Source organism: Phyllobates terribilis, unplaced genomic scaffold, assembly GCF_046119375.1.
Source record: "Phyllobates terribilis strain yellow unplaced genomic scaffold, ASM4611937v1 Scaffold_4__5_contigs__length_816908805, whole genome shotgun sequence".
NCBI classification, from domain to species: Eukaryota; Metazoa; Chordata; class Amphibia; order Anura; family Dendrobatidae; genus Phyllobates; species Phyllobates terribilis.
In genome coordinates, this window is record NW_027362764.1 from 374,037,228 (window position 1) to 374,048,620 (window position 11,393).

General features: G+C 44.4%; 1 protein-coding gene across 1 annotated transcript in view; it reads left to right on the plus strand.

Moving 5' to 3' along the window:
• ZNF830 (zinc finger protein 830) overlaps positions 1-11,393 on the plus strand; it is a 132,947-nt gene that overhangs the window by 63,803 nt on the left and 57,751 nt on the right. Inside the window, exon 4 of the mRNA XM_073678465.1 lies at positions 804-843. Within this exon, the coding sequence (XP_073534566.1) occupies positions 804-843 (40 nt within the window). The remainder of the gene's footprint in view (positions 1-803; positions 844-11,393) is intronic.

Here is an 11,393-nt window from a genome sequence, read left to right on the forward strand (position 1 = left end):
GTTAGACATCATGAAAATTGGCAAGTTTGTTGTTGACTTGATTTTTCTTTCTGCTTTCATTCTCCTGCTGTGAGAGCTTTTATCTTACATAGTATACTGTATAAAACAGCTTGTTTCCAAGGAGCTTGGCCAGACTCATCCTGGCCTTATGCTCAGTAGCTATGTTACAGGAGAAGCGTTAACTCCTAACATCCCAGTCAGCTATCTCCAGGCCATTGATTTCTATGCAGCAATTAGCTGCTCCCTTTACAATCCCTGGTCCCCAGACTTCCACCACTGACCATCCTTCTTTTGCCCCCACCATGGCAGCTTCCAGACCTGTCCTAATCACAGCTTATTCTTCCTGAGTCCTGTGGTTGTTGAAAAGCCTTTTTATTTCTATATGTAAATATAATGATAATAGTGTAGATTCAGAACAAACACTGACAGCCCATTAATATCTAGTATCAGGACAAGCTCTTGGATCAGAACAGCCATTTAAGGATCGGTATCCACACCCCCCATGACAACCAGAAAGTAAGGATACTGCATGACTTTCAGCTTATAAAGAGACTACTTGAGAATATCCCTTTTAAGCTTTTTGTCTTACTGCTAGACACCGGACAGTGACGAAGAGGGGGGAAACGGGACTTTGGGACATAATTGTAACATGAGTTCGAATAGGGTTTGGGCAAATTAGGAGTTTGAGGAAAGCTCTTTTGAGATAACTTTTTCCCTTTTTTTCCTCTTCATGTTCCTTGTTTAATGTCACGTTAAGCACGTAATATTTATATATATATATTTTTTTTTCTTTTATTCACCAGATTCTGAAGATCAGTCGTCGGCTTCATCAAAGACCTCAACGTAAGAATCATTAAGGTTCATGGAAATCACAATTAAATTGTAATAGCTTAGGTTTACATCAGGTTTTTGGTATCCTCATGAAAGTTATAGTTTTTTTGTACAAATTAAATTCTTCACGTTCTATGATGGATATATTTGTTATGGAGCGTCTCAGGGACTTTGGAGCAGGCTCAGAAGCAGAGCCTGCACCACAAAGGGCAGATGCCGGCTACATTACATAGCTGGCATCTTCCTCTAACAGCAATGATGGGTGTGCCCACCCATAGCTGCTGGTAAAGTCTTGAATCACGTTGTCAATCATTGACAGCAGCATTTAAGTGCCAAGATCCAGTCCGGATGTCAGTTCTGGCATCCATGGGCTCCACCCTGATGAATTGCTATGACATCTGGGGACTGGTTGAAGGCCCCCTGTGCTGGCTGGCCATGTGACCTCTCCTGAAAAGACTAACAACGTAAAAAAAAGTTGGTTTTTTTTTTAAATTGATAAAAATTCAAAGCCCTTCCTTTTCCCCAGTTAACAATGAAGAATTGTAAAAACAAATGTATAAAAATTATTCCAAAAGCAAACCACCACACAACTTAATTGATGCGATCATAAAAAAGTTACAGGTCTAAGCCAATAAAATCTAGAAAAAAAATAAAATATATCAGTAATCATAGAGTCCTGAAGAATCCTGTCTCCAGGTAATATTTACTTCACATGCAAGGTCCTAAAAATATAATCCAAAAAAACAATGGTATAATTGCTTTTTTATTTTCCCCATTTGACCGCACTTGCATTTCCCTTACGTTATATGGTAAAATAAATGGTATCATTCAAAACTATAACTTGTTCTGCAAAAATCAAGCACTCATACAAATGTCAGTGCAAAATAAGAAAGCTATAACTTTTTAAAAGAGGAGAGGAAAAAATGAAAATTGGCTTTATCCTTTAAGGGGTTAACCATCAAAACAGAATGTAACAGGCTAAAAAAATGATACATACTCCATTTTCTGTCCTGTTTTAGAACAACATTTAGGCTATGTTCCCACACTTTTTCAGCGTATTTTGCAGTACCAACAACGTCTATGAGAAACCAGAATTCTGTTCCAACATCTTGTGTGGTTTTTTTTTTTTTTTTTGTTGCGTATTTTGTGCCTTGGTTGTGTTCTTGGAAAATAAAGCATGTCACTTCTTTCAGCGTTTTTGAACCATAGGAAGTAATGGGTGGTAAAAAAAATGCACCAAAAAACGCAGGCAAATTTTTTTCAGCGATTTTGATGGCAAAATAGAATGGGGTTCTTTTTTTATTTCACAGACGTTTATGTACATGCATAAATAGAGACAGAAGGACAGTGAAAAAAACGCTGAAAAAACACCGCAAAACCTACAGATTTGACTCAGCTGATTTCCTGCCAGACATTTTGCTGCAGATTTCTGACTGAAAAAAACACAACATATGGGAACATAGCCTAAGAGGTCCATTGTCTTTTGTACAATTCTACAGCATCCAACTTCCTGTTAATAAAGGGAGTCTCTCATCCCCAAAACTGAAATTGAACTTTTTAGGCATTCATATAGGGGACTTAGTCTATATAAAAACAAATAGATTTCTTTCGCAGGTACGCTTAGTTTTATATGCAGATTTTTCCCATGGAATTACATTAGATACAGAAAATACTGCAGGTAAAAAACGCATATGCATTTCCGCAGCAGAAACGCATCAAAAATGCATGCAATCCACACATGACTACAGTTGTGCTCAAAAGTTTACATACCCCAGCAGAATTTTTCCTTTCCTTGCCTTGTTTCAGAGAATATGAATGATAGCACAAAAACGTTTTCTCCACTCATGGTTATTTGTTGGGTGAAGCCATTTATTGTCAAACTACTGTGTTTTCTCTACTTAAATCTTAATGACAACCAAAAACATCCAAATGACCCTGATCAAAAGTTCACATACCCTGGTGATTTTGGCCTGATAACGTGCACAGAATTTGACACAAATGGGTTTGAATGGCTACTAAAGGTAACATCCTCACCTGTGACCTTTTTGCTTGTAATCCGTGTGTGTGCATAAAAGCTGAGTGAGTTTCTGGGATCCAGACAGACTCTTGCATCCTTCATCCAGCTATTCACGTTTCTGGATTGTGAGTCATGGGAAAGCAAAAGAATTGCTGAACTTTCCTCTCACTTCTCATCTAACTCTCTCTTCGACAGCCGACAATCCGGCTTCCGCCCACACCATTCCACTGAAACTGCCCTTACCAAAGTCACCAATGACTTACAGCCAAAGCTAACATACAATTCTCTTTATTCCTTCTTCTTGACCTGTCCTCTGTTTTCGACACAGTTGACCACTGCCTCCTACTACAGATCCTCTCTTCCTTTGGCGTCAAAAACCTTGCCCTATCCTGGATCTCATACCTTTCTAACCGCACATTTAGCGTCTCCCACTCCCACACTACCTTCTCACCCCACCCCCTCTCTGTTGGAGTCCCTCAAGGCTCTGTCCTAGGACCCCTTCTCTTATCAATCTATACCTGGGACAGCTCATAAAATCCCATGGCTCCCAGTACCATCTGTACGCTGATAACACCCAGATGTCACCTCTCTGCTGTCTGGCAGCCATATCCTCCTTCTCCTCACACTTCCTCAAGCTCAATGTGGACAAAACAGAACTCATCATCTTTCCACCATCTCGCATATCTTCCCCACCTGACCTTTCTATCACAATAAATGACATCACACTTTCCCCTGTACCGGCAATCTGCTGCTTCGGAGTAACCCTTGACTCTGCCCTGTCCTTCAAACCCCACAACCAAGCTCTCGCCACCTCCGGTCTCCAGCTCAAAAATATTTCCAGATTCCGTTCTTTCCTCAACCCTCAATCTACTAAACTGCTTGTGCATGCCCTCATCATCTCCCACCTCGACTACTGCAACATCCTCCTCTGTGGCCTTCCTGCTAACACTCTCACACCCCTCCAGTCCATCCTTAACTCTGCTGCGCGACTGGTTCATCTCTCGCCTCGCTACTCCTCTGCTATCCCCCTTTGCAAATCCCTTCATTGGTTCCCAATTGCCCAGCGTATCCTGTTCAAACTACTAATACTGACCTACAAAGCCATTCATAACCGCTCTCCTCCGTACATCTCTGAACTAATCTCCCGATATATTCCCTTACATAATCTCCGGTCCACCCAAGACCTCCTCCTCTCCTCCACACTTATTTGTTCCTCATCCAAGATTTCTCCCCACTATCCCCCATCCTATGGAATTCTGTGCCTCAACACGTCCGATTATCCGCCACACTTGGATCCTTCAGACGGAACCTGAAAACCCATCTCTTCAAACAAGCTTACAGCCTGCCATTATCCTGCCTGCTGCCACCTCAACAACATCGGAGCTACCGCAATCCTCCAACCTACTGCCTCCTTCCCCATTCCTGTAGAATGTAAGCCCGCAAGGGCAGGGTCCTCTTCCCTCTGTACCAGTCTATCATTGTTAGTTCGTTTACTGTAAGTGATATCTGTATTTGGTATGTAACCCCTCCTTATGTACAGCACCATGGAATCAATGGCACTATATAAATAAATAATAATCATAATTGTCCACGGATCTATGGGAAAAGGTAGTTGAACTGTATAACACAGGAAAGGGATACAAAAAAATATCCAAGGAATTGATAATGCCAGTCAGCAGCGTTCAAACTGTGATTAACAAATGGAAAATCAGGGGCTCTGTAAAAACCAAACCACGGTCAGGTAGACCAACAAAAACTTCGGCTACAACTGCCAGGAAAATTGTTCGGGATGCAAAGAGAAACCCACAAATACAGTGCGGGAAATAAGTATTTGATCCCTTGCTGTTTTTGTAAGTTTGCCCACTGACAGACATGAACAGTGTATAATTTTAAGGGTAGGTTAATTTTAACATTGAGAGATAGAATATCCCCCCAAAAAATCAAGAAAATCACATTGTATAAATTTAGATAATTTTTTTTGCATTTTGCAGTGAGAAATAAGTATTTGATCCCTCTGGCAAACAACACTTAATGCTTGGTGGCAAAACCCTTGTTTGCAAGCACAGCAGTCAGACGTTTCTTGTAGTTGTTGATGAGCTTTGCGCACATGTCAGGAGGAATTTTGGTCCACTCCTCTTTGCAGATCATCTCTAAATCAGTAATGTTACAGATCCGGGTGGTGGAACCTCTGTGCTGCTGTGCAAGGAGGGACCAGAGGGGCGTGACTAAGTACCTACTCGGCCTGACCAAGGTCGCACGGTGGCTCAATCGACTCCGTGAACCAGGGAGGGGCCGAGCAGGGGGACCAGGTGCCAGTCTGGGACCGACCTTGTATGAGAGCAGGTGACTCCCACGGGTCAGATGGCAGGAACTGACTGGTACAGCAGATGAGCACGGCAGGCAGGCTGACAGGTGCTCCGGGTAGACAAGTAGGCTGATTCGGCTGATAGCCAGACGGGTGCTCCAGGTAAGCAGGCTGGCGGGCACGGTAGGTAACAGGCAGGTTCTTCCAGGTAAGCAAGCGGGCAGAGCCCATAGACAGACTGGCGAACTGGATTGTAGACAGACTGTCGGGCTGGATAGGACTTTTTAGGACGGCGCGCGCGGCCCCTTTAAGAGGGAGTGAGCGCGCGCCCGGGAAGTTGCGTGCAGCAGCAGGGAGGCCAGAAGACGCCGGACCAGGAGCGCGGCGGTAAGGGGGACAGCGTCTCTGCCTGGCAGGGGGCAGAGACGCCAATGCTACAGTACCCCCCCCCCTTACGCCCCCTCTTTTTTTTATGCCTGCAAGAAATTCTTTAAGAAGAGGGGCATGGATGTTCTCCCTGGGTTCCCAAGACCTCTCCTCCTGGCCAAACCCTTCCAATCCACCAGAAAAAAGTTTTTTCCTTTTACCCTTTTGGTGACCAAAATGTTCTCTACCTCATAGACTTCCTCAGCGGAGATCGGAGCTGGGGTGGTACCTGGATCGTCAGAAAAAGAATTAAGAACAACTAGTTTGAGGAGAGATACGTGGAAGGAGTTGGGAATCCGTAAGGTGTCCCAGAGTTTTAGCTTGTAAGCCACGGGATTGGGTGTGTGGGCAGATTCGGAGAGAAGACCAAGATATCGTCCAGGTACACCACCATGCAAGAATACAGGAGATCACGGAAGATGTCGTTAACCAGCTCCTGGAAGACGGCTGGGGCATTACAGAGACCAAAGGGCATCACGCGATATTCATAGTGACCGTCCCAGGTGTTGAATGCCTTCTTCCACTCAACTCTCTGGCGGATCCGGACCAAATTGTACAGCCCACGAAGATCGAGCTTGGTGAAGATCTTCGCGCCTTTAAGGTGGTCGAACAGCTCCGAGATGAGAGACAGGGGGTACTTATTCTTAATGGTAATCTGGTTAAGACCCCTGTAGTCGATGCATGGACGTAGCGAGACATCTTTCTTCTTAACGAAGAAGAATCCTGCTCCAGCCGGGGAGGTAGATTTCTGGATGAATCCCCTAGCAAGATTCTCTTCTATGTACTCAGACATGGCCTGGGTCTCAGCCAGCGACAAGGGGTAGATACACCCACGGGGAGGTGAAGCACCGGGTACCAGGTTGATTGGGCAATCATATGGCCTATGAGGTGGTAGTGTCTCAGCTTCCTTCTTGTCGAAGACGTCCGCATAGGACCAGTAGGGTGCCGGCAGACCAGGTAGATTAGCCTTAGTAGACGGGGGTAGAGCTGGACGAACCGGAACCAGGCAGGACTCATGGCAATCCTGTCCCCAACGGAGCACCTCACCAGATCGCCAATTCAGGACCGGTTCATATCTCTGTATCTAGGATAGACCAAGCAAGAGGGAGTGAGAGAGACCGGACAGCACATGAAAGGAGATGCTCTCAGAGTGCAGCATTCCCACCTGAAGGGTTAAAGGCTCTGTGACGAGCAAGATGGTCTCCGGAGGAAGACTCCCATCCACGGAAGCGACTGCCAATGGTTCAGCTTGACGTATGGTAGGAATCAGATACCGCTCCACAAGGGCCTGAGAAATGAGATTCCCAGTGGCTCCGGAATCCAGGTGGGCGGTCTCAAAGAAGCGGGTCTCTCCACTGGAAATAGAAACAGAGTCAAGGACGGAGAGGATTTACTCTTTCCTCGGATGACCTCTCCGAGCGGTCCTAGACACTGGAGTTTCCCGGCTTCACCGGGCAGGAACGGATCAGATGCTCCTTACCACAGTAGAAGCAACTCCCTTCGGCTCGGCGCGTCTCCTGGAGAGACTTGACCATCTTGGTTTGGTCAATTTGCATGGGTTCAGGCGAGCGTGCCCGGGGAATTGCTGGTTGGGAGGCAGGCTTTTGGAATACAGGAGCAAGATGCGGAAATCTTCTTACCCGGGTAGTCTCCTTAGCTCGTTCCAAAAAACGGATGTCAATCCGGGTAGCTAATGAGACCAGGTCGTCCAGGGTGGAAGGGATGTCACGACCGGCTAGCTCATCCTTGATCCGCCCGGAAAGACCCTCCCAGAAGGTGGACACCAGGGCCTTGTTGTTCCAGGCAAGCTCAGATGCGAGGGTGCGGAAATGTATGGCATACTGGCCCACGGTGAGACTCCCTTGACGGAGAAGTGAGGAGGCAGAAGTCTTTCGTCCGGGCTCATCGAAGACCTTCCGGACGGCAGTGAGGAAAGCCGGAAGATCGGACACCAGGGGATCCCCTCTCTCCCACAGAGGGTTTAGCCATGCCAATGCCTCCCCCGGTGAGGTGAGACATGATGAACGCCACCTTGGCACGGTCAGAGGGAAACTGATGTGCCAGGAGTTCAAAGTGCAGCGTGCACTGATTTAGAAAACCCCGACATAACACTGGGTCACCACCAAAACGTGGAGGCGCAGAGAGCCAGGGGCCAGAGCGGACTGAACTGTAGACAGACTGTCGGGCTGGATAGTAGTCAGACTGGCAGACTGGACTGAAGAACAGACTGGCGGACAGGACTGACTTGCAGAGGGACCTGAGGGCTGAAGCAACAGTAAGAATCACAGAGCAACAACCTTGCACGGGCACCTCCATATTGGAGGAGGTGCTTTTAGTAGGGAAAGTAGGCGCGCGCACCCTAAGCACAGTGCCCGGAAAGCTGCGTGCACCAGCAGCAGCAGGGACGCCGGAAGACGCCGGACCAGGAGCGGTAAGGGGGACGGTGTCTCTGCCTGGCAGGGAGCAGAGACGCCGATGCTACAATTAAGATTTTGAGGCTGTCGCTTGGCAACTCAGAGCTTCAACTCCCTCCATAAGTTTTCTATTCGATAAAGGTCTGGAGACTGGCTAGGCCACTCCATGACCTTAATGTGCTTCTTTCTGAGCCACTCCTTTGTTGCCTTTGCTGTATGGTTTCGGTCATTGTCTTGCTGGAAGACCCAGCCACGACCCATCTTCAATGCTCTTACTAAGGGAAGTAGGTTGTTGGTCAAAATCTCGCGATACATGACTCTTCAGTACTGTGCAGTCATGTCCCCTTTGCAGAAAAGCACCCCCAAGGTATAATGTTACTCCCACCATGCTTCACTGTTAGGATGATGTTTTTAGGGTTGTACTCATCCTTCTTCTTCTTCCAAACACGGCGAGTTGAGTTAATGCCAAAGAGCTACATTTTTGCCTCATCTGACCACAGCACCTTCTCCCAATAACGCACAGAATCATCTAGGTGTTCATTAGCAAACGTCAGACGGGCCTTCACATGTGCCTTCTTGAGCAGGGGGTTTTTGTGGGCACTGCAGGTTTTTAAACCTTTAAGGCTTAATGTGTTACCAATGGTTTTCTTGGTGACTGTGGTCCCAGCTGCCTTAAGATCATTAACAAGTTCCCCCCATGTAGTTTTAAGCTGATCTCTCACCTTCCTGATGATCAAGGATACCCCACGAGGTGAGATTTTGCATGGTGCCCCAGATCGATGTCGATTAACAGTCATTTTGTATTTTTTCCATTTTCTTACTATTGCACCAACAGTTTCCCTCTCACCAAGCGTCTTACTTATGGTTTTGTAGCCATTCCAGCTTTGTGCAGGTCTATGATCTTGTCCTTGACATCCTTAGAAAGCTCTTTGGTCTTGCCCATGTTGTAGAGGTTAGAATCTAACTGATTGAGTCTGTGAACAGGAGTCTTTTATACAGGTGACTATGTAAGACAGCTGTCTTTAATGCAGGTAACGAGTTGATTAAGAGCGTCTTAACTGGTCTGTAGGAGCCAGAACTCATAATGGTTTGTAGGGGATTAAATACTTATTTCTCACTGCAAAATGCAAAAAAATGTATCTAATTTATACAATGTGATTTTCTTGATTTTTTTTTTTTTGGGGGGGGGGGGGGACGGACGATATTATATCTGTCAATGTTAAAATCAACCTACCCTTAAAATTATAGACTGTTCATGTCGTTGTCAATGAGCAAACTTACAAAAACAGCAAGGGATCAAATACTTATTTCCCCTACTGTAACATCAGCTGAAATTCAGGGCTCTCTGAAAACTAGCGGTGTGGCTGTTTCAAGATGCACAATAAGGAGGCACTTGAAGGAAAATGGGCTGCATGGTTGAGTCGCCAGAAGAAAGCCATTACTGCACAAATGCCACAAAGTGTCTCGCCTACAATATGCCAAACAGCACAGAGACAAGCCTCAAAACTTCTGGTACAAGGTAATATGGAGTGATGAGACCAAAATTTAACTTGTTGGCCACATCCATAAATGTTACATTTGGAGAGAGGTCAACAAGGCCTATGATGAAAGGAACACCATTCCAACTGTAAAGCACGGAGGTGGATCGCTGATGTTTTGGAGATGTGTAAGCTACAAAGGCACAGGAAACTTGGTAAAAGTTGAAGGAAAGATCAATGCAGCACCTTATCAGCAAATACTGGAGGCAAATTTGCACTCATCAGCCCGGAAGCTGCACATGGGACGTACTTGGACGTTCCAACTTGACAGCGATCCAAAACACAAGGCCAAGTTGACCTGTCATTGGCTACTGCAGAACAAAGTAAAGGTTCTGGAGTGGCCATCTCAGTCTCCTGACTTCAATATCATTGAGCCACTCTGGGGAGATCTCAAGTGTGCAGTTCATGTTAGACAGACCAGGAATTTACAGGAACTGGAGGCTTTTTGCCAAGAAGAATGGGCAGCTTTACCATTTGAGAAAATAAAGAACCTCATCCACAATTACCACAAAAGACTTCAAGCTGTCATTTGATGTTAGAGGGGGCAATGCACGGTATTAAGAACTGGGGTATGTGAACTTTTGATCAGGGTCATTTGGATGTTTTTGGTTGTCATTAAGATTTAAAAAGAGAAAACACAGTAGTTTGACAATAAATGGCTTCACCCAACCAATAACCATGAGTAGAGAAAAAGTTTTTTTGTTATCATTCATATTCTCTGAAACAAGGCAAAGAAAGGAAAAATTCTGCCGGGGTATGTAAACTTTTGAGCACAACTGTATATCAATCAAGTTTTGTCAAAGCCAAATACCAGGCAGTATCAAAAACAAATTAACAAAAAAACAACCTGCAACAAAATAAATACTTGTCCCAGGATATAAAGAGATTCCAGCAACATATAGGTTAAAATATATTTTTATTAAATAAAGCCATAAAATAACACTGATTAAAAGGACAGGGAAAACAACCCCCCCAAACAGAGACACAAAATATCATACAAAATCCAATATATAGATCCATAAGCATAAAGAAGCCAAGGGTATTAATTACTAAAGTGCTACTTTATTAGAAGGGTATAATTATCACATCCAGATGGCTATTTGTGCATTGGTCTCATTTGTAAACTTGCCTTCAATTAGCATACATCAAAACAATCTTCAGAGGGTATATTACCTAAAATAATGCGCCACCAGAAAGGTCCCAGGCTCTGTGTCTCACCACCCCGACCCCGTTTCTCCTGGCTTCTTCCGGTCACCCCAAAAACAAGTATTTTGTTGCGGGGTTTTTTGTTATTCAATTGTTAGCAAAGTGTCTAGCATTGGATTTCCTTATTGGGACCATTGTGATTGAGTATCAAAACAAAGCAGCTTTATTTAAAACATGATATATCAATCCAAAAAAATGCAATAAAAATCTCAAGTAACCAAATTGACTTAATAGCTGCAGAAATTCTGCCACATCAAAAACTCCCCAAATACTAATCGTGGGAATTGTAGCCTTAAAGTTTCTAAATACCCTTTGGGAATATTATTTAGACCAAAAAGCATGTATTTTCAGCATTTATCACAATAAATATGACCTTTTGAGCTTTTTATTTGATTCTTTTTGGCAGGACAGTGACCAAAAAGCAGCATTCGCTGTATGTCATATAAAAAAAGAATACATTTCAAAATATCACACTATTACATATGTGGGAAGACCAAATGTGCTTATTTTTAGAATAGGAAGAAGGGCGAGTTAATCGTTTTTAGCTTTTTTTCTTGTTTGTTTTATTTTTTTAAGATTTTTTTAAAAAAAACAATCTCTTCCATATTTTAATTGCTTATTCAATGCACTGTAATATATGAGGATTGTGGTGTATT